The following is a 22,957-nucleotide window of genomic DNA, read 5'->3' on the forward strand; positions in this document are numbered from 1 at the left end:
TACAGAATACGTGTTTGTAGAGACAACACAGTTTTGTTAGTACTGTCTCCATCCGGAAATATGTTCTGATTGTTGTTTCTTAAATTTTGGTTATAGTTTCTTACGTTTCGATTGGAACTGTACTTTTGCGCTTCTATTTCTCGCCGGTCTAGAAACTGTAATTATTGAAATTGACTCGACTTTAAACTGTTTTTCGTTCTCATAGTTACAAAATGGTAAGAAAGATAAAATACGAGCATGTTTTATAGCAAGAATAATTAAGAGAAAATTACTTAAAACCACCGCATTTGGGACATAAAAAAAAATTCAAATCGCCACCGATTTTCGTGATACTAGTTGCTCCGAGTTAAACGCAAATTGACGGCAATCTAACAATGGAACCCACGTGTCAGATCCAACGTGCCTTTTTCTGGTCCAACGTGGACTTTTCCTCCTTGAAGCTCCAGCTCCGGTTCCCCTGCCTACCGTTTATGTCGCCGGCCTGCCCACGCCGCGCCGCCGCCGCCGCCACGCCTTCGGCCCGCACTATGCATACTCGCTCCGCCTGGCCGCCGCACCTCCTGCGCGGTCGGAGCTCCCCACGGACATCAGCCCACTCCGGCCTCACCCCGTCGCCCAGAGCTCGCTCACATTGCAGACAAATCGGCAATCCGGGATCCATCTATGCAGGCAGTAGGAGGAAGAGGGGAACCTTGACGCTGTAGCCTTCGAAGCACACGCCGGAGATAGGGAAGACGAGCGGGCGGGCGCAGATCAGGTCCTATGAGCACCGTCTGCCGCACTGCTTGAGGAGGAGGAACACGCGCTCGCGCCCTCTGAGCGCCGTCTGCCGCACTGTTGCTCTTCTTCGGGTCCTCGGTAGGCTGTGCAGGTAGGCGCAAGGGGGCCGTCGTGCAGATGGGCGGCGGCGCGGGCGGCTAGGCGGGCGCGCGTGCAGGTGTGCGGCGGCCAGGCAGAGCGAGGAGGTGGAGTGCGGGGTGCAGGCACGGTCCGAGCGCCGCCCGCGCTTTTCTTCCTCCGCGTCGGCACAACCACTGGAGTTGTGGAGTTGGGGAAGAAAGGTCAATGTTGTCAATTTGAATCCAACGTGGCGCCACGCTGGCCTGGCCCTGACAAGTGGGTTCCATTGTCAGTTTTGCCATCAAAACGCTATCAGCTGGGTGATTAGTGTGCGGGAGTATCTCGGGCCCCAGAACCGGTGGCGATTTGAAAAAAAATAGAAAAAATGTGGTTTTTCTAAACATGTGTCCCAAATGTGATGGTTTTAAGTAATTTTTTCAGTAATTAATCTTTGTTGTCAAGGTTAATCGATTTATTTCGTCTCGATAATATTTTCGTGTTCACGAATAATCGATTAATCAAACTCATGTTTCTATAATCAAGTCGATCCCTCGGACCAATGCGAGGACGCCTACAAAAAGGTTGTTTTGGATTTATGAAAGGGTTGTTTGAATTTATTAAGAGTTTACTTGAATTTACGAAAGGGTTGCTTAGATTTAAGAAACTTGTTTTAATTGAGATGATGCAACACATCCCACTTACACTCCCGTGGCATTGTGATCTCTCATCTACAAGTTTAAGATAAACATAGCATTGGTTTAAGAACTTTGACATGATGTTGGATTTTAATAGAACCTTGAACAAATAAGAGTATCATTGTTGTCACTTGATAGCATAATGCATTAATATTCATTTATCCCTAGTGAGGTAAACAACGGAAAGATAAACACCCTGGCCTCCATCGCGTCCATGGCTCCATTAGCTCCTTGTGTGGTCTTGGAGTTGCCTCAGTGTTGCTCCGGTCATCGCATCCACGTCGTGCGGTTTTAGCGTCTTCCAGATGTCATTGCATCCACCTCGATCCTTGCTTGGTCTTGATGTCGCGTCTGCCTTGTGTGGCCACGATGCCACCTCCGCTTCCTGAGGTCTTCGCGTGGTCTCCATCACTTGAGGTTTATGTGTCCTCGCTTCCATCTCCTGATCGAGGTCTTCGCGTCGCGTCGCCTCCTGAACATCAATAAGAGGCAAAGGGAGGAGAGCTCCAAAAAAGAGTGTTGCTCTAATTAAGATCCTGGCCTTCTATTGAGTTCGGCTACTCTGACTGCCTTTAGTAGGACGATGCGACTTCGAGAGTCAGGACGCCTACATGGGCTTCTTCATTCAACAACTTCAAGAGTCAGAGTCTTATGTCGACACAACTTCGATAGTCGGGATGCCTACGTTTATCGAGAGGCTTCTCCACTCGACGACTTCATCAGGAGTTTGAGTCCTATGTCGATACGACTTCAAGAGTCAAAATGACTATGTATGTGGGCTTCTCCACTCAATGACTCCAAGAGTCAGAGTCTTATGTTGACACGACTTCGAGAGTCGGAACGACTATGTGACTCTCGGGAGACTTGTACACTCGACGAATTCAATAGTAGGAGTCGTTCGATGACTTCGAGATAATTCGGGGTATGCTGACTTTGGATGGCAAGGGAAGAGGGAAATAGTTCTCTCAAGCAAATGCCACCCACCTGAAATGAGGGGGTGAGCTTGTATTTATAGATTTTAAAAGTTGGAAGATTACATATTTCCCCTAACCAATTTACGGTGATGGCCTCAGGTCATTATGCTTGGCTAAGGGCAATTATGCATTTTCCTTTCTACCTAGGGAATATTTCAAGGAATCTAGGGACGAGGGGGGAGTATATGCCTGGCCCATTTCGTGCCCGGGCCGTTACCGGCTGGCCCGATTGGCCAGCATCCCGGGTGTGCCAACACGTTACACGTTTGTGTTCACGTGTTTATGTCGCGCTCCTTACCTAAAACGAGAAAAAATTCTAAGAAAAAAACGAGAAAAAGAGAGAGTGATAGAGACGAGAGAGAAACGAAGAGGCTTGTGTAAGAGCAACTCCAGCAGATGCCCTATATCTCATCCCCCAAATCTCATATGTTGGGATCCTCTATCCCATTTGCCTCCCCCAAATCCCAACTCTCTTCGGCGGATTCCCCAAATACCATCCCCTATAATTCATTTGTCTATATAATATTCATATCTTCCAACCGATTTTCTAAACTTCAATATTTCAAATGAGTTTATTTGAAATCGTGTATTTGAACGCATATAATTAAAATAAAAATGTTTTATTTTTTGGATCTCTTGTTGTTTGGTCTCATCGGAGGAGTAACAATTTCATTTGGAATTGGTTGCTCTCCAAATGGCCGTAATTTTGAGTGTCATCCCAAACTTCATCAACGACGACGCGCTCACTCAATAAACTGGTACATACCCATTGTATCATCTTGAGAATCCATCATAATACTCTGTAATTTCAGAAATGGTATACAAATATCAATCTATTTGTACAGAATTTTACTCAATTTGCAATGTCATATGGAAGAATGAAAAAAAATCCAGTGCATTCCCAATCCAGCCGCACCATCTCCTTCTCCCAATCCCTGCCCGAGCACCATCTTCCCCTCTGCTCCTCCTCTGGACAGCAGCGCCACCAGCCTCACCTACCCCTGCCCCTCCCCTCCGCTCCTCCTCCCTCCACCGCGCCCTTCCCTTCCCTCCCCCGCGCCCCTCCCCTGCGGCCCTGCGGCCCTTCCCTCTCCAGCGCCGGCCCATTCCCATGCCCAGCGCAGCCAGCGACCCCTCCTACTTCGGCAAGCCCACGCCATGCCCAGCCCCAGCGCCGCCGGCCACCTGCGCCCCTGCCCCCGTACCGCTCCCTCCTCCCCAATTCCCATGCTCAGCGCCGCCATCCACCTGCGCCGCTTCCCTCCTCCCCCGCGCCCCTTCTTCCTTCCCCATGCGCACTGCGCCGTCACCCGTCAGCCCACCCCGTGCCCGTCCCTCTCCCCTACCGAGTCTCCTCCCGTTCCTCTCAGATCTGGGCCGCCATTCACTCGGGCGAAGCAGGAAGAACAGGAAGAAGGAGACGATGGCGAAGACGCGTACCTGGAGGAGAGGAGGATTACGCGGGAAGGAGGCTTCACCGTCGGCGGTTGAGGGATGGGGGATCCCGACCTCGATCCTTCAGATGAGGGATCCCGAGCGAGATATCGGGGACGCCTCCATCTGGGGAACGGGATAGGGCTTCTCCTGGAGATCGTTTTTGGGCCGAAATCCCCCAAATATAGCTATTGGGGGCCTGATGGGGCTTCTCCTGGAGTTGCTCTAATCCCTATCCCGGCTCCGGCGGCTGCTGCCTCGTCAGGTTCTTCCTCAGGATCTCGTCGGGGTATCCTTTTTGCTTGTACCGATTTTCCGGATCCGCGACATCTAGCGGTTTCTTCCACCCTGAGATTTCCCCTCAATCCTCGGATTTCCGTCCAGCCGAGACCGAGCCGGCTTCGGAGAGGCTGCGGGGGCCTACAAAAGCAAGCTGGGGGCAGGTGGAGGAGGTGATCTGAGCCGAGGTCGTCCGTGATGGGGAGAAAACTGCCCCCTTTTGCTCCGGCGGGGAGGAAGCGCAAAGGTCCCTCCTTTCCCACTCTCTCCCCCTGCAAGCTCCGGCGTACCACCGAGGCAAGTGGCTGGGCGTCTCTACCCACCGATCTAATCCACCTCGTCACCTCCCGCCTCCTGTCCGGCGACGTGGTAGACTACATTCCACACGAGCACGGCGAGGCGCCTCCGTGTGCCCCTCCCGGACCTCCGAGGCCGACGATCCAGTGCACCGCCGCGATCCGCGTGCTCAATCCCTTCACGCGGGACGCCGTCGACCTCCCTTCCCTCGGACCCGTAGTCCACCTGGTGATCTTGTGCCGGCTCACCATGCTCAACATGAACGCCGCCGTCTGCAACAGCGCGTCATCCATCGCCGTGGTGGCCTGGTTTCCAGGGACAGGCGTGATGCTTGCCGCCGAGCCTGGCCGCCTAAATTGGGAGGTCCTCCACAAATATGTTGCTTTTATGAGCGTCTTGCCCTACCAAGGACGGCTTTACGCCACCATGGCCGACTCCAGGGAGATCATGCAGCTGTACCCGAGATCAACCCACCCCGTGCTAGCTCATGTTCCCAATGGTTTCGGCGAGCCGATGCAGTGCGAGTTCTACCTGGTGGAGTCCGGTGGGCAAGTGCTGCTTGCTGTCCAATATTTAACTGTGGCCGCCGACCCAAACAGCCTCCAATGCTTTGCATACAAAGTATACACAGTGGACGTCGACGGCCGCCGCCCTGAGCCGCTGAGCCCCGTGAGCTCCCTCGGCGACCGGGCTCTGTTCCTCAGCAAGCACCGCTGCCTGTCGGTCTCGGCCAGGGACCTCCCTTCCGTCACCGGCGGCTCCATCTACTTCTCTTTGTTCTATCACAAAGACCCGTCGTGGTTCACTCGCTCAGGACCGGCTTGACGGAGCAGCTGTCGACGGCGTGCCTGATACACAACGGGAAGGATCGGGTCCGCCCCTCGGTGCGCCCCTTCACCATTGCTGACCATCTTCTCACCTTTTGCCATCCTCTTGAATGGTAAGTCTTGATTCGAACAAATTCACAAGTTAAGCATGTGCAATTCTATATTCTAATGGTCTTCATTTGTGTAGGACAAACGGACTCATGTTTCATGAGTACCACTTCATACCTGAATCTTTCCAGGAATTGAAGAATAAAATCAAGGCGAAGGATTCTCAAGTCCGGTTTCCTCGAGACGCCCACAGTGTGTTTCTCGCAACGAAGAAACATGCTCGATCGCCACGCTTTGCACTACCGAGTGAATAATGAAGGCATAGTTAGTTCACAAAATATATGGTTCTCTCCGCTGGCTCGGTTTGGATCTTAATTTCTGTGGCTCGGTAAATTTATTGGCCCTCGGACCGTGTGTTGGCATGTTCATCTGAATTTGTTTTGCCACTGTTTGTCTATGTGCCATTCCTATGTAGTGGTGGTTCAAACCTGAGTACTGGCAAATAAACTTGATCTTTCAAGCATGTGCTGATTACAGCCTAAGGATATGGCACTAGGATGTTTCTGCTTCTCCTTTTTTAGCTGGCATGTTGTTAAATTGCATCTTGATGTCCGTATTTCAATGGAGTTGCAGTTAGTTGAGTGATCTTGACGGTAATAACAGTAGCTATCTTATTAGAATCCTGGTCTTACTTTGACATTCTACAGCTATATATGATTCGAAAGTCCCATCTTTTTTTATTTGAGATTTAGCTGAGGTCAACTGTCATTTGGCAACAGCCTGGTCCAACTAACAACATTCACAGAAACCATCTCAGGCACCATGCCTCGTGAAAAAACATTTTCCTTTTAGCAAAATTCTTACAGCGCTCACACTTGCAGATACAAGAGCTTTCTTTTATGATAAAGTGATACTCGCACGCTTGCAGATCGTAACTCACACATATCACTCGCAAATCATACTTCTCGAACCCAATGAGCATATGGACAGAATAATTTTCAGGTACTTTACCACACACACACCCTTTTCTTTTCAATGCAAATAATATCAGTGAAGAATACAACAATAATGTATCTGTGTCAATAAAGTACAGTCGCCGCTGAGAAAAAAAAAACCCATCCATATCTGCAAACAGTTACATTTCTCACGTCTCTCCATAACAAAAAGAAAACGGCATTGAGGGCAAGCCATGCATCTGCCGGAAAAAAAACAAGCCCAAGCAGCAGCCCAACCGTGAGAAGGACCATTAGCAAACTGGTGATCAAACCCGACAACCAAGTCAGAAATGACATCAACCAGGCGACTCACCATGTCCTGAGCTAGTGATGTCTTCTTTTAAGTCACTGATTAAGCCTTAACATCACAAGAGACCACAAGAGAGAAACCTCTCATGAAATGCGGTCGAGCTCCTGTCGGTTCATTGACCAGGCAAAATTCCTGAGTGATGATCAGCTTATCTGGATGACTTCTTACGGCTAAGGATCTCCTGCTCTTTGAGGCGGTGCTGAAACCGCGACAGGCGTGCTTGGAGGCTGACCAAGCCTGCAGCCTTGCGTGACAAAAGAAAGCTCAACTGTGTTACATAGTTGTCTATAAGGCTACCAGGTTGGTCGACTTCTGCCAAAAGGTTCATCTCCTGAGAAAAAGGGGGGGGGGGGGGGGGGGGGGGGGGGGGGGAAGTGCAACTGGTTTAGCATCACGGCAAAAAATAATATTATTGTAAACTACCATTATTCTCAACCAGCAGACAGCTTTCAAAATCCAACATAGTTACAAAACCAGAAATGCATGTAGTGTCTGTCATTAGCAAACTTATTGAATTGCATTTGCATGTACAAGCACACCATTTAACGTATGCAGAAGCAATCCTGATACTTGATATACCAAATGACTAACGGTGTCGGAAGGGAAGGGGAGGGCCAGCACTGAATTGAATGAAATGAATATTTTCATGTACACAAAAGGAAGTAGTTGCACCAGGTAAAAGACTGGTGAAACGGTCATTTGCAGATAGAATATCTAGTATAAGCATGCTAATGCACTTGTACGGTCCAAAACTCCAGAACTTTTTACACCGATAAATATTTGAGTTGGTCGTGATGGTTCATCTGCCATCCCAACTTCACTGCACCAAAGATGACAACCTAACTGGTGGGGTTGCCTGTAAACGATTTCCATCGTCTTGTTTTAGTATTTGCATAACATGGCAACGGATTATTTTTACGATTTTGTTACTTCTAAGCTGCTTTGTTTTCTAACTCAAAGTGAGCTTTTTCGGCCATGGATTTGTATGGAGACTGGTGTGTCACATGATTGGATTCATTTGTATTGTTTTCGTTTTAACAAGAGGGCATTCAGCTAGTAAGGCGAAAGATAACAGAATATACCAATATTAAACAATCATTCACATGATCAAGAATACAGACTACTTTCTTCAGAAGTCCAGATTAAACCATAGAATTCAGCAACTAGTGGTAACCGTGCATGTCATAAGCAGGTTAGCACATGTTATATTATATGGTATGCCACTCAAAAACAATAAGATTTGATCAAAAAAATCCTGCATGAATAGTCAGCTTTGTTTTCTTTCAAATGCAGGACAAAGGTTATAGCTAAAAAAACTACTGCTCTCTGGAATGATTGGAGTTATAAGAGCATCTGCATCCCTAGGTTCTCAGCAAACGTTAAAGGTGAAAAATTGCTTAGCACCCAATGGCAAGCTAAATAAATTGTTTTCAAGTAGCTATTGTATAATAAATTTACACCTAAATTGAACTCCTTAGCACCTATAGGAGAGGCTAAGGGATGTGATAAAAGAAACCTATGGAGATTATATCGAGAAAAAGTTTATTTGTCCACCTTAGCGCCTAAATTATGGGTGCTAGGGATGCGGATGCTAAGTGTACTGGTTATGGTACCATTTGTCCATTTCTACCCTAATCATATCTGTATACTATGCATACATCATAAGATAGTGGAACATCCATTACATGGACAACATGATTCAGCATGGATAATATTTAAAGGATATTATTCAGCAGATGAACTAGAACTTACTTCCCGCACAATCTCCATAGTGTTCTCAATTTCCTTCCTGTGAGCTGCTATGAGGGCCTCCTCTTCCTGATATACAAATAAAGTTTTACACCATGAATTCCATTCAAGATAAATAACAAACAGTACCAACAAAATATTGTTACCTCAAGAATTGCATCTATCTCCACATCATCACAAGAACTTTCCTTTTCGGATTGCCTTGATGAAGCCTGAGAAGCTGAAGCAGATATTGGCCGTTGCTGCTGTTGCAACTGCCTTACCTGCTGCACCTTATACCCGGGCCGGCTTATCTCAGCTGCACTATCCTTCTTTGTGAAGTTGTTTTGCCTTTCAGATTTGTCTTCCCTATAAGCCTTTCTACGAGGAGGTGAAACTTTTGTAACCTTTTCCTCTTCTTGGGTAATTGATGAATTCTGAACTAACTGTGCTTTACTGTTGTAACCAGTTCTGTCATTCAAAGAAGATGCACCATTTTCTTCCTTTCCTCTATTAGAATAACTTGGAATCATGCTAATGCTATTCCTGTCAGGCTCCATAGAAGAGTTGGAGGTAAAGTTTTCCACAGCCCTCCTAGATGTATCAACAGGTCTCCTCTCCTGAACCTGGTTGGGTATTTCTTCAGCTTCAACTGATGAAGATTCCCTCATGGTAGATATAGTTGGTGCACTAGACTGCTCTTTTCTTGTGTTGCCACCCTTTGAAAGACTTTTGACCCTGTTAATTGATCACTTTAGTCAATTAAAACAGCCAGAAGCACTCCAAAACGATAGTTCTGACATATGGATTGGATTTTTATGAAGTATGTTTTGCTATTACCTATCAGCATATCTCAATGTATTTAACGTATGTTCACATGAACCGGCATTTGGAGAAATGCATGAAATCATCACCGTCCTAGAATTGCCGACAAATGAGTCACGGAGAACCTCTGTGAGCTTGCTTCCTCTGAAAGGAATGTGTATCTGATCATTGTCAAGGGCCCGGATGCATTCCTTCAGAGCAAGAAGGCTCTTGTTTATCTCTGCTCCTTCAATTCTGATGTAAGAATAAAAGTTACATGTCAATGAATTATTTAATTGTACAGGTTAATGTTTGAAAAATATAACTGGCAAATGAATCTGGGGACAAAAGTATCACCTTGTCTGCCGATCATTGTCTGTTGTATCAGCACCACGTTCGCTTCCAGCAAGATCGATAAAAGATATTTTTCCCACTGCCTTCGTGTTTTTAGCTTCATTAGCATCCCGGTCCCTTTGTCTCCTGGTATCAGTTACGACTATATGTTTCTTCACGGCTAGTTGCAGGATGGCATGTGACCTGGATGATTCTTCATTGGCCCCTGTTGACCCTGTACTCCTCGCTGCATTTCCCCTCTCAATATATTCCTTGACTATCTGGACATCGGAAACCTCAAATTCCTGTAGACCAACGATGCAAACTTGTTTTTTGCCATCTTCTCTCATCAGTAAGTGTCTACAAAAGAAGGTAAAAAAATTAAAATTAAAATAGTTTTAAAATATTACGCCGGCCTGAAAATTCATGTTTAGGTCTAAATGTCCAACAACCAGCCTTCTGTCAGAACGAAGATCAATTCTCAAACAAAAAATTATTTCAAAACAAAATGCCTGTGCAGCAGTAAATCTTACGTGATAAATGTTCTTCAGTTCAAAAAAAATGTGACAAGGCCAATTCTAAAACAATAAGCTATTTCATGAATTGCAAAGTAGATATAGGATACAACAAACTCATCTTAAAAATTAAAAACACCTTTTAATATTTTGACACATCCAAATTGGATTTATCAATGGAACACTGAAAGTTAGTATGTGCATGTGCCTCATTACCAATCCCAGAAAAGAAAGAACAGAACAATGGGAGGTATGGACTTTAGTGTGTGTGCAACAACCAACCTTCTGTCAGATAGAAGATCATAGAGTTTTCCACCATATATCTCAAAGTAGCTGAGCCACAGCTTAAAGTTTTGATTCCGATAGACAGGTTGATGCAAAAGACGGACCATGTCTTGTGCAGCTCTCAGAGGCAAAGGTTGCATTGTATATGTCTTGCCACTACCTGCGCATGAACTAGAAAGATTAATAACATCACAGGGGGCAGCTAGTAAAAAATCTAGAAGGCTAAAATCAGAAAAACGAGTAGTTAAAGTTTCTTTTCAGTTTACCACATCAGAGCTACAACAGAACTCGACCAAGGGAAATTAATAGAGGGTGAACAACTTCTGAAAATTGGGATATCAAGCTCTCAACACTAAGTTATTTGCAAAAGACTTGCACACTATTGCATGAGCATAACTAAGAAGGTAAAAGATTTTTGGAACAGTCCCAGTCAGCCTTACTACGATTTCACTGCTTGGAGAACAATATTTTGCACACTAATCTGTGCTGTACAGAAATTACAGAAACCATGACTCATCTGTGCTTACAGAAATGCAATATGTATGTTTTAAGTTTAACTTTCTGTATAGACATCGTTGCCCAACCTGTTTGGCCATAAGCAAAACATGTCGCTTTTGTTCTCTTGAATATTATTGGTATAATGGGTTCCACTGTCTCGCGATACACCTGTACAAAGAAATCCAAAAGGATAAATCATGAATTTGCTAAAAATTTATTGAACACCAGTCACAATTATGGAGAAATGATTCTGTGATACTTCAAAACTATGATGGAGAAAGCCATAGCATAGTAGAGGAAAAATGATTCTGTGATACTTCGAAACTATGTACGCAGTAAAATGGCAGTTTCAAATTTAGTGGTAGCTTGTTTCCATCCCGAAGTTGCACCAATGATGAAGATGCATCACTGCGGAGCAAACATAGCAATCAACCATGATCTGGGTTAGTTTGCTCACGAACCAAGCAGAGCTAGTAGTCAGCTGCCAGATAGGTAGGTATACAAGAAAGCGAGCAGAAGCACAAGGAGTGTTGGGGGCCAAGGCACAAATAATGATGACGGGAGGGAACAGGCTGTTGTATAGTCAGGACACAATGGTTGGTCTGCAAGTGACTTGAGCAAGCAAACCTGAGCAGAATGGCAGAACCATACTTGGAATCAAGCTATCGCATGTACTAAGCTGGAAAACAGGTACAGGTACTGATACTGATACTATTTCGACAAGAACGAACCTTGAGAGGGCAGGTTGAAGAGCTACTCGGCATACAGAGGCATGGCAGGCATATTATAGCTGGTAAAACTGTTTCAGCAGTCATGTTGATTGCCTCAGCAATTAAATATGGGAAGTCTCTGACATTAGGATATTTTAGGCATTTCTGTCATCTCCTCTCAGCAGAAAAGTAATTTAATTTCTTAGTCATAAAACAAAGAGCAGTTAATACTCGCCAGTTGACAGTCTAGCAGCATTTTGCTCAAGTCATAGTTCTGGAACTATGACTTGGCCAGCCTAGGCATCTGCCCCAGACGACGAAGTTTCAAACATGTTTGTTGCACTCAGTTACTGTCAAGAGCTCATGTGTTCAAGAGATCCTTTTCATCATTTTCCATCACCATTTTCTAGTTCTGTCCCAAGTTCAAAACAGCTAGAAGACGGAACCAAATTTAAAGCATCCATTCCACTATATGTAGTTTTGGAGTGACATCAAGTCAAAGTTTTCAGAATAATTGTAGGATGAGGTTTGAACGAGAGAAATAGCAATACCTCATCATTAGAAACATCCTCATCCAGGACAGCATCAAAACAAAATTCATGTTGTTCCACGTAAGCTGTCAAGTCCACCTTCCAGTGAAAACAAGATGTTAACGTGGATACTGGGAAGAACAAGGAAAAAAAAATCTCCCCATGAGCACTTCAATTCTTGAAATTTATGGTCTCATTTAATTAGTAGCCATTCCAGCAAGGAATAAACACTAAATTTGCAAGAACAAATACCTAGATAGCAAATAAACAGAAACTGACAGGATTTCAGTTAATCGCGATACTCTGTTACTAGTAGAGTATAGCTTTCTGAACGATTATTTTCAGCATCCTAAGTCGGCAATGTGGGTTCAATCCAATTTTCTGGAAAAGTTGCCAATTTGAAGCAGTAAATTTTGTCCATCATGTGAATCGCTTATAACAAACACGATGTGGTATTCAAGTCACCATTACAATAGAACTTGCAACTAAACAAGACTTATGCATCATTGGAAAGCTTAGCAAAGTATGATTGCATCATTGGAAAGCTTAGCAAAGATGTATGATGCATTGGAAAGCTACCTGACTACCTAATACCTATAGTGCAGTAGACAGGGGTTATCAGTTCGCAATTTCAGATTGTAATACAAAAGTGAAATAGGACATCAGCAAAGAAGTAGGATATGCCAGCTGACATGACCTCTTATAATCATAGTTGGCCGTCTAATGCATGCATGCATCATCAGGGCATTCAGAAATCAAAAACAAAATAAATTGATTTCCATAACCATGTAAAACAACAAAATGGTTACATAGGAAGTTTATTTCAAAGATTATGATGAAGGTACAACAAAATTCCTGAAGATAAACAATACATACCTTCAGCTTAGGTTCGTAAACTGTCAAAGACGACGAATCATGCACCTCTACGGCATCATCTTCCTTTCGAGACAACTCTTTTCTGTTCAGAGGCCTCTTTCTTACCTGAATATATTGTCAGACTCGGTCAAGTATTTTTGTTAGGTGTTGACAAGTACTCAGAAACAAACTTAAAGACATAATCATACCACAACTTTGATCTTTGCTACATTGTTTTCCCTGGTGGTGCTCTCCTTTTCACTCGTCACTGCATTATAGTTATCTGCTAGACCTTGCTGGCTTCCTGATAACATATCATCCTCATCATCATCAATTTCCTTCGGCATAAAGGGTGATGGCTCAAATGGTTCCGAATCTGCATCCTGTGAAAAGGAAATGCAGTAAGTATGGAATGGAATGCAAGAAGACATCTGCCTCCCATGAATCAATATGAAGTAAGAACTACCATTAAGTCATCAATTTAACTTAGAAGAACACAGATGGACACTTTGCAGATAGGTTTGGAGTACCTCAGAAAGAAGCCCAGTGTCATCCATAGCATGCAGATCCAGAAGGCCAGCTCCAAGTTCGCCTCTAAGTTCAGGTGAATACAACCCCTCTAGGGAATTCCCACTGGCAAGGTTCTGGGCCGTTGGTGTGTAGGGCTCAGAGACTGATGCAGGCAAAGATTCTCCGTTAAAATTCAAGCTTCTCAGCAGCATATATAATCTCTGTTTCTCTTCAATGGACTGTGGTCCATAACCCTACAAAATAACAAAGCATAAGGTATGCAGTTGGCCAGTCGCACATGATGACAGCATATGTGCATTGGTGAAGAATAACATTATTATTGAAGTACTTGTGACATGCAATATTTGAAGCGAACCATTTTAGTTGAAAAAAGAGTAACCGTGTGCGTCTAACAAGCATTAAATAAGACACCTCCAGAACATTGATCTGATTCGAAGTTTACTTCATAAGTTAACTACAACACTGACCAAGCGAACCATTCCAGTTGAAAAAACTAAAAAGAGTAACCGTGTTTGACTAACAAGCATTAAACAAGACGCCTGAGGAACATTGATCTGATTCGAAGTTAACTTAGTAAGTTAACTACAACACTGACCAAATGGAAGTCCAAAGGACATAATCCTGTTTTGTCAGTACACAAGATGTCATCTACAATCTGAATTCGAGACACAAAAAGGCAGCTGCAATTTCTAATACAAACAACATCGAGACAACGATCCAAACATTGCATATGAACTATTTTTCTCAGGTTATTCCCCCGATAAGAGCATAAACTTTGAAAGCACACGCTAAGAGATGCAAGCCAGCACATCATCTGAACCAGGAAGAACAAAGACTGAATATCCCATTTCAGACATGTGTGCCCCTACATCAAACTTGTGTAAACTTCAAGCACTGAGAGAATGCATATGATATTGGAAACGAAATAAGCTGATGTGCCTATCCAATATAATAAAAGATGTTGCTCCCATTTTGATTTCATAACCGCCAGTACGACCATAAACCAGTGCACGCTCCCTAGCTGCTTGCTGGGCATCCATCAAGAGGACATGTCATGCATTTGTGGGTATATTTCTAACTACACTCGTCAGCACCCCAAGATAACAAACGTCAGTAGACACTATATAATTCTCTCCGAGCCAAGTGAATCCAATCAATTTGGTGCAAACAGCGAACAGCAAGATCCCGTTGATTCATTTCTACAAGCAATCCACAACATATATGTACGACACTAAAACGCACCAAACCTCACCTGCATGAGCAGACTCGGCAGCATGCCTGCCCCACCAGCGCCGCCCCCAAGGGCACCGACGCCGGAGCCGCGCTGGTCGCCGCCGCCGCCGGCCGCCGAGGAGGCGGCGAGGTGCTGCAGCCCCGCGGACTGCAGCCACCGCGCCATGACGGCGTCGCTCGAGTCCCCCATGGCCGCTGCCTGCGCGGACGCTGCCCCGGTCGGCGCGGCGGCGGCGGCGGACCCCGCGCCGCCGCCGGCGAGGCGCTGCGACCTCCGCTGCGGCGCCAACTTGGCGGGTGGGTGCGGCGGGATCGGATCACGCGAGTCCCGCGGCGGCGGGGCGATCCGTCGGTGTCCGGTCCCAGATCTACGGGGGCTCCGGAAATGCGGGGCGGCGGATTTGAGGGCGAATTGGGGGAAGAGAAGAGAGGTGCTGGCTGCCCTGCCTGCCTGCCTTCCTTCGCTTTTTTATTTCCTTTTCTCTGTCAGCTTTTTTTTCGAAGGAGCCGGAGAGAGAGAGGGGGAAAAGCTTATAAAAGGGGAGAGAAAAGGTGAGACTCCAAAATGGAGCAATTTTTGCAGTTTAGAGAAATAGAGATCTTTTCCATGCTGTAAGCAAAAGAGGTTTTGGAGAATTTTTTAATATTTTTTTGTTTGACAATGATGCGTGCATTTGGGAAATAGGATGGCCGGCGATGTTTATTTTATTTTGAAAAAGTGAGTGTGTCATTACTTGTTTGGTTACTAGCACGATAACGAGGTTGATAGTGGTGAAGAATCTACACTTGGACCTTAGCAAAACAACCGGCCGTCCAAAAAGCATTTAGCTCCAACAAAAAATTACTAACCTTGGACTTGTTCTTGGCACTCAAGTAAATTTGATACATTAACAGAATTCGAAAAACAAACTATACATGTCAAATAGAGTGTTTCTTGGTAACGGACATAAGGGTATTGTACAACGTTGTGACTTGAGTTATTTAGACTAGCAAAGCCGCGTACGTCTAACTTCAAACGGAGTATGTTTTTCATGTTAAGATGGCCACTGCTCCAAAACGAGAAAGCTGGTTGCACATCTATGCACAGCATACGATGAAGTTCAATATGCTCCCAAATAAGAGGAAGAGAAAAAGGTTACTGATACGTGGTTTTTTCAAGCTACTGTGCATTCTTGTGCTCAAGAATTTAATAGAGATGCATAGGATATTCTTGCAATTTGTTGTTGCATATATTGTTGCATTGAGTTTAAATTTTGGGAGTGTCTATTTCCCAGTCGACGTATAAATAGTTATTTCTCTGTCGACAATCATAGCCATCAGATTTAGATTTTCTCATCATTTATATTCACAAAAAAACTAACACAAATCTCAATGCTATATCTAATGGTTGTTTGCGTCGATTTAGAAATAGTTATTTCTCATTCTACTTAGAAATAGCAAAACCGTTAAATTTGGCTTGGCCAAATACCGGCTTTTGTTTGAAACGCCACATTTTGTGATTTGCCGCATCAAGGAGCAACTTTATTTCTAGCTAAAAGGAACAAATGAACATTACCATGAGTAAACATGAAATGCATGCTATTGCTCTCTGGACATGTTATCAGATAATCAAAGTATTTCATTAGGAAATGCCAAAATAGATTGGGAATACAGGCCATCCATCTGGATTTTGTATATGTCTTTTAGCAAAACAAACAAAACATGCAATGCAAATTTATTTTTATAGAGTTTTGGTGAACCTATTTTGAATCTCTCATAGGTTTGCTACCACACTGATGTTGAATTCAATAAACAAATCATGCAAAAATTCCTAGGCGTCGTTCTATCTATCAAATGTACTTTGTGTTGGTAAAACATTTGGATGAAAAACACACATCGTAGAATATCCTATTAGCGGCGTTATTGATGAACTTTGCGGACAAGTTTTGTAAGAGTCATGTAAGGTTTTTTTTTAGCTAAAGTTCAAAATAGAAGTTGGCCTCACCCAAACCGTGGAAAGGATTAAAATAAAGCACTAAAAACAGTGAGGACAATTTTGTATTGACATTTCAAACATACCATGCGGACTAGTAACACAAAACCATCCTATTGATATTTCAATTATTTCTAGAAGTATATATATGCAACTTAGTTTTATGTGTGTTAGTGGTTGTTGTTTTTTCAAAGAGAAACCGAATCACCAGTGAGACATCGAGACAAACATGTTGGTGGTCTAAGAAACCTAACCGAATCCAACGTGAGCAAACAATCAGCTTTTCATGCATTCCAAGTCGGGCACAAACTCGTACTTCCTCCGTCCAACGACAAATGTCTCGTATTTGTCAAAATTTAAATGTATCTAGACATAACTTAGTGTATAGATGCATTTTTTCCAGAAAAAGTATATAGATGCATTCAAATTTGGTGAAAGTTAAGACATCCTTTATTGAACGGAGAGAGTACTTAAAAGATTGCTACCATGACTGTGTTCAACTGTTCATCACAAGTCGTGTCGTGGTGGTATCACGGCAAATGCCATAAGATGGCTTAAGTTAGGGCCAATGAACGAAGGAGGAATCGGAGGAGAGAGGACGTGAAGGGGAACACGCACGATTCACAGAAGAACACACAGTTTTACCCAGGTTCGGAGCTCTCTTGTCGAGGTAAGACTCCTACTCCTACTTTTTTGTATTAGCCGGGATAGGCAAACTTTACAATGGTGCTCCTTGAGCTGTATTCTTGAGAAAGAAGAAAAAGAAAAGGGAAACCCTAGAATGCTCCGTCCCTCCCTACAAAGGGTTAAGGTTCTATTTATAGTCCGCACATGTTGCACTGTCATGTGGACCGTGTCTAACATCACCTTCCTTGGGCCCCATCGGGCACGCAGCTCGGTTTCCTCCAGGCAGTACCGCAGGGGACAAGACAATTTTACTTTCCCTGCCAACCTGCAGCGGGTACATCTATCATCTGCCGGCTTCTGTCATAGAATCCCTTTCGGTGCTTCTTTAGCGTGGTCACCTGACACCGGTATGCAGGCGCTGACCGTTTTTCCTGAAATGATGATGGCGCTGCTTTACTTTGCACCGCGTGGTCAAGATAAGACCGTTGAGAGATCTCGGCTATTGCCGAGACCAATGTGCTCATTCTTATCCTGCAAACTCATAAGACAAGATAGTCATGTCGGCATACACTCGGCGTGCCAGCTTAGCGTTAGTTATACTTTGTGATGCCAGCTTTGTTCGTTATCTCAGTTAGAGTTGTATAGCCATGATTCTGCCCGGGATCATCCCCGACAAGTCGTAATCACCCTCTCAGAGAACGAACAAATAGTAACCACCAGACTTCTAGCCGCTCATCTAAGGCTGCTGCTAGCTCATTTTCAAAAAAAAAAAAAATCTAGGCCGCTCGATTGCCTACAGATGGATCATCTGTCCTGCCAAAATGTAGGCCTCAACCATCCTACCTGACACTGACAGCGCGGGCTCCACCATGGCAGTTGGCCAGCGCCCCAGCAGCAGCAAGGCTCAGAGAGGAGGACAGCTACCTAGCACCAAACCAAACGGAACCCCTCCGATACCGTGTCCGCTTTCGCTCAGCCGCAGAGGATCCCTTGGACCGCACTGCATCCCCTGCGCTTGCCGTGCCCGAACGCCGAACCTTCCGCGGCAAGAATAGAGCGGGGATCCTCCGCGGCAAGCGACTATGTGGCCCGACCAGGCCGAAGCCATGCATCGCTGTTCGCAGGTGTCGGCACAAGCTCCAGGGCTGTGGGTGACACGAAGAAGGCGAGAGAATCTCACGGACAGCCCTGGTCACGCGTACCATCCTGAGACCGATCAGGGACTCAGGATCGTATCTCCACCATTGATTTGGAAGCATATCGGAAAGGGTTCGGAACATGGGAAAAGCACTTTCATATTTTAGTGCAATTTCTCGGTATTGCATTCTCTGTCTTTGCTCTCGCCTCTCCTTTCTGACCTTTTGGAAGAGCGCAGTTGGTTATTTCTGTGCAAGTGGAGTACATGGCGAATCCGAAAACCTGTCCGAAAAATTTAGCAATTTCGAGAGTAACAATTCAATGAATAATTCCAGAATATAGATCATGACGACAGTAGCAACTAACAGATGCATCTCAAAAAGACTAAAAGTATTAAACAGTGAAACGAACAGCAATATGAACTCGCAGATCATGTCGAGGTGGAGAAGCCGTTGTTGTTGCGTTAGCTTGACGAAGTTGTTGACGAAGAAGACGGCGGCGCGTCGCGCACCCGCCGGATCGAGGAGGCAGACGACCCGTTGTTGCAATGAAGCGAGCAGTCGCGCGAAGCGCTTCCCAAAAACCTTATTCACCCTCGTACAGGATCACAAAGGCGAAAGGTCCGGAGACCTGCTCTCCGCGAAACCCTAGCTCGGTTATGTTACATTCCGATCGGAAGGACGGGGCGGTTCGGTTTAGGAAACCTAAACCAACTCCACAAAATCTGCACACGTCCGTAAAAGATTCCAAAAATATCTCGCGCGTGACAAAGACATAAGAAGCCCGGCCCCGCACCGACACGTCACGGCCTCGAACTCAACCCACGAAACGTGGTGCGCACGCGTCATGACGAGGCGAGCGGAGGAGGAGGAGGAGCGCGCGTGGGGATTTTCCTTGCTCACTTGCTTACTAGGTGAGAAGCAACATCCCTTATATGTTGGTCACACTCACTCTAAACTAGCAAGGTGTGACTATTCCCATTCCCACTCCCCTCATTTCACTTCATGAATGGGCCTTTGAGATTTTCAGAATTTATTAAAACTTGGGTTTGGGCTGATCAGGCCCACCAAATTCTAACATACTCCATGCGACATTTTATTGTGAGTCAAAAAAGTTATGCGTGGATCAAATTTATACGAACATGTACTCTCTTCGATTAATATTACTTGTCTCAAATTTACCCAAATATGAATGTATCTATATTTAAAAAACGTCTAGATACATGTAATACTTCAACAATGTACTCCCTTCGATTAATATTACTTGTCTTAAATTTATCCAAATATGAATGTATCTATGATTAAAAAACGTCTAAATACATGTAATATTTCGACAACGAACATGGTTCGGAGGGAGCACTAATATATATAAAATACCAAAATAAGTATATTATGCAAACCGAGCCTAACTCAGGTGGATGGTTCCTTGTGGTGGAACCAGCCCACCCAGGTCCCAGTCTCCGACTTGACGTGGGTGCTCGCATTTTTCTGGATTTATTCTAGGACCTACCGCGTACTTGTGAGCGTCTGCGTCTGTACTGTGTTTCCTAAAAGAAAGTATATTACAAAAAATATCGCAATGGATTTAATAAAAAGAATACGGAGTTATAGATGTTTGTAAATTTTTCTATAAACTCGGTCAAAGTTTGACTTGGAACAAAATTAGAACATCTTATATTTAGGAACATGGTGAGTATCTCAGAGGCGTAAATACCACACACATGCGCACACGCACTTAACTCACATATGCAACTAGATAAAAAATTTATGAATCTCACTGTAAAAAAAAATTGCGCAAGAATTTCACTAGAACCGGTGCTATGAATTTCACATATGCGTAAGTACCACCTCCGTCTTAGACATAAGATGATCTAACTTTGCCCTGAGTTAAATAAATAAATAATTCGATCAAGTTTGTAGAAAAATATACTAACATCTACGATGCAAAATAAGTATACGACGACGATATATATCATGGCAGACTTAACAAAACTAATATACATTTCCAGCTGTTGTTAGATTGCTTATAAACTTGGTCAAACTTTAAAAGGCTTGAGTTAGGACAAAGCTGGAACAACTTATATTTTGTAACAAAGGGAGTAAATGGCAACACTAGATTTGAATCGGTAGTTGCGGTTGTAGAACTCCACCACCGCATCAGGAGGTGGTTCGCGTAGCGTGTGTGACGATACTGACCTTCTTTTTGGCGACAATTATGCCCCTTTTGTTGCTTTTCTTGGATGAGTTTGCGGCAAAGATAGGCAGTTATTGCAGCGGAAAGGGGGAGGACGAGGAAGGGGGCGATAAACAAAGGGTGGGACAACACAGGAAGCAACCAGAAATTGTGCTGAGCCGTGGTAGATGGGGAGATCCATGTTGCCGCCACCCGTGGAAGCTAGATGTCAACTATATCTAAGGTAAAAGACCTTGAGGTACGATGGATGAGACTATAGTAGAGGAGTCTACCGTTGGACAAGATGAAGCCGAGTACGGCATTTTGGTGCAACGGATAAACATGTTGACGACGGTTGAATCTTCTATATCTAATAGTTACAACCACCATGTATGTTTTTTTCCACAACATCTCCTTAAGACACATCATCAAGTAATAATTCCTCCACTGTCTAATTTTCATGGCATCTCCTTAAGCCACATCATCAAGTAATAATTATTGCTCATGCAACTCTCCCTCTTTCCTTCCCTGCCGCCATAGTGATTTTGTGGTGATTTGTGTTTTTGTATTAGTACTGATTTTGAGAATTGTAAGGCACCATATATGTAAGAATTATAGATAATTTGTTGTGTATAGCGGCAAGTAACTGGTAAAAGATCATGAGAAAACAACAAAGAAACGAGGTGAAGCATCAGCCTTCATCTTCTCCCCATAAAGCATTTGCGCCTTCACATGTTGTACCGGCAAGAGTGGGAGTAACAACAAGCAATTGATTTTGCCTAAGAATGCAAAAAAAGAAGTGAGACTTTTCACAACAGTTTTCTCGAAAGTTGGAGCCAATTTGCCATACACTTTTTTGCAACTCGAGAGTTAAGGGGTCGGGTAGAGTGGAGTAGATGCTGAGTGGAGCTCTTCGAAACACAATTACTAGGAGTAAAAAAGTCACAAAGTTGACCAAACACAACAGGTGGCAGGAGCTACCAACCCACCTCCTCAAGCCGAGCCCACGGGACGTTCACGTCTCTCTCCAAAACCACCCACCGCTAACGTAAAGGTCTTGCTGAAACCGCGGCTTGTATGACCAAAACCATGGGCAACCTTTTTCGGTGCGGAACACGCCACATGTCAGCATTTCCTTCCTGATATGGTGCGGGATGCTTCTCGATGCATCGGATTAGGATGGAACGTCCGTCGGTGGCTTGTATGAGCGGTTCATGTGCGACAATGTCCACGCAAGGAGAAGAGCGGTGCGTATAGCGACCACCCACTGACCATCGTGACCAGCTTTGATAAAAAGCTCCCTACATTTTGTGGGGATCACAAACTAGTTCTTACCTGGATGCTACTACTCCTCAAGCTTTGTGCAACCGCGCTCCCTAGCGTTACCATTCAAACTCATGTCCATACAATTTCACGATGTTAAATGCACTTTTTAAATGATATCAAATTTCATGATGGATTTAGTGATCTTAATTTGACACCGTACATGTTGGTACTTCTTGTTATCAGTTTGATCAAACTTTGGGAAAATCTAGGATCAACAAAAGAGAGTGTCCTGTTTTTTTTTTAGAAGAGTGTCCTGTTTTAGTAGAACACATTAGGGCTGGGCATATAAACCGAAAACCGATTCACCGAACCGAAAAAACCGGAACCGGAACCGAAACCGAACTCACCGGAACCGAACTGCTTGGGTACAGGTTTGGTCCATACGTGGAAAACCGAATTTAGTTCGGTGAATTCGGGTACATGCCTCGGATGACCGAACTAACCGAGGCACCGAGAAACCCACGCCCCAGGCCAGCCCACGGCCCATGTACTCGCTACTCGATCTCGCGTAGTCGGCGGCTGACACCTTCCACAGGGACGGCAAGTCCCAAATCCCAGCTCCCAAATCGAAAAATCACGATCTCCGCCCGCCCGGACTCCGCCAATTCCCGCGATTCGCGTGCGTCCCCAACAAAATCGCCAATTCCCAGCTTAATTGGAATCACCCGTGTGATCTATGTGCCTTTCTGACTCGCAACTTCCTCCTTCCCCCATATATTTGCACTGATTCCCTCCCGATGCGAGGTGCTCCAATCCCTAGCCGCGTCACCGTGCGGCTGAACTCCACACTGGAAGTGGAAGGTCCGGAAGAGCAACAACAGCGATGGAACGCTGCTGCTAGCCTGCAACGTATGTCTTTATTTCCAATTACTTGTTTAATGTCTATCATACATAATGTTCACTGCCAATTTGCCATGTTTTTTTATATTTTAGTGTGGGATTCCTTGCTGATGGATGAATATTTTCATTGAAGATGTCGTCCGAGCTAGAAGGGAACGTGGG

General features: G+C 44.7%; 2 protein-coding genes and 1 long non-coding RNA gene across 3 annotated transcripts; 1 reads left to right on the top strand and 2 right to left on the bottom strand.

Moving 5' to 3' along the window:
- Window positions 1-3,038: 3,038 nt before the first annotated feature.
- On the bottom strand, window positions 3,039-4,088 carry LOC112270778. The gene is made up of 2 exons (XR_002963110.1): window positions 3,950-4,088; window positions 3,039-3,309 (listed from the first exon to the last, which is right to left on the bottom strand). It is a non-coding gene; the product is annotated as an uncharacterized LOC112270778 (long non-coding RNA).
- A 294-nt stretch (window positions 4,089-4,382) lies between these two features.
- On the top strand, window positions 4,383-6,035 carry LOC104582742. Its single transcript, XM_010233384.3, has 2 exons — window positions 4,383-5,459; window positions 5,534-6,035. Exon 1 carries the CDS (start codon window positions 4,421-4,423, stop codon window positions 5,342-5,344), a length of 924 nt encoding a protein of 307 aa, XP_010231686.1. The 5' UTR covers window positions 4,383-4,420; the 3' UTR covers window positions 5,345-5,459; window positions 5,534-6,035.
- A 354-nt stretch (window positions 6,036-6,389) lies between these two features.
- On the bottom strand, window positions 6,390-15,206 carry LOC100846194 (kinesin-like protein KIN-13A). The gene is made up of 12 exons (XM_014899442.2): window positions 14,741-15,206; window positions 13,488-13,721; window positions 13,167-13,340; window positions 12,979-13,083; window positions 12,124-12,201; window positions 10,949-11,030; window positions 10,362-10,524; window positions 9,589-9,924; window positions 9,268-9,486; window positions 8,595-9,165; window positions 8,452-8,517; window positions 6,390-7,030 (listed from the first exon to the last, which is right to left on the bottom strand). The coding sequence occupies exons 1-12, from the start codon at window positions 14,909-14,911 to the stop codon at window positions 6,848-6,850; spliced, it is 2,382 nt and encodes a 793-aa protein (XP_014754928.1). The 5' UTR covers window positions 14,912-15,206; the 3' UTR covers window positions 6,390-6,847.
- Between the last annotated feature and the right edge of the window lie 7,751 nt (window positions 15,207-22,957).

Source organism: Brachypodium distachyon, chromosome 2 (assembly GCF_000005505.3).
Source record: "Brachypodium distachyon strain Bd21 chromosome 2, Brachypodium_distachyon_v3.0, whole genome shotgun sequence".
In the NCBI taxonomy this organism is placed as follows: Eukaryota; Viridiplantae; Streptophyta; class Magnoliopsida; order Poales; family Poaceae; genus Brachypodium; species Brachypodium distachyon.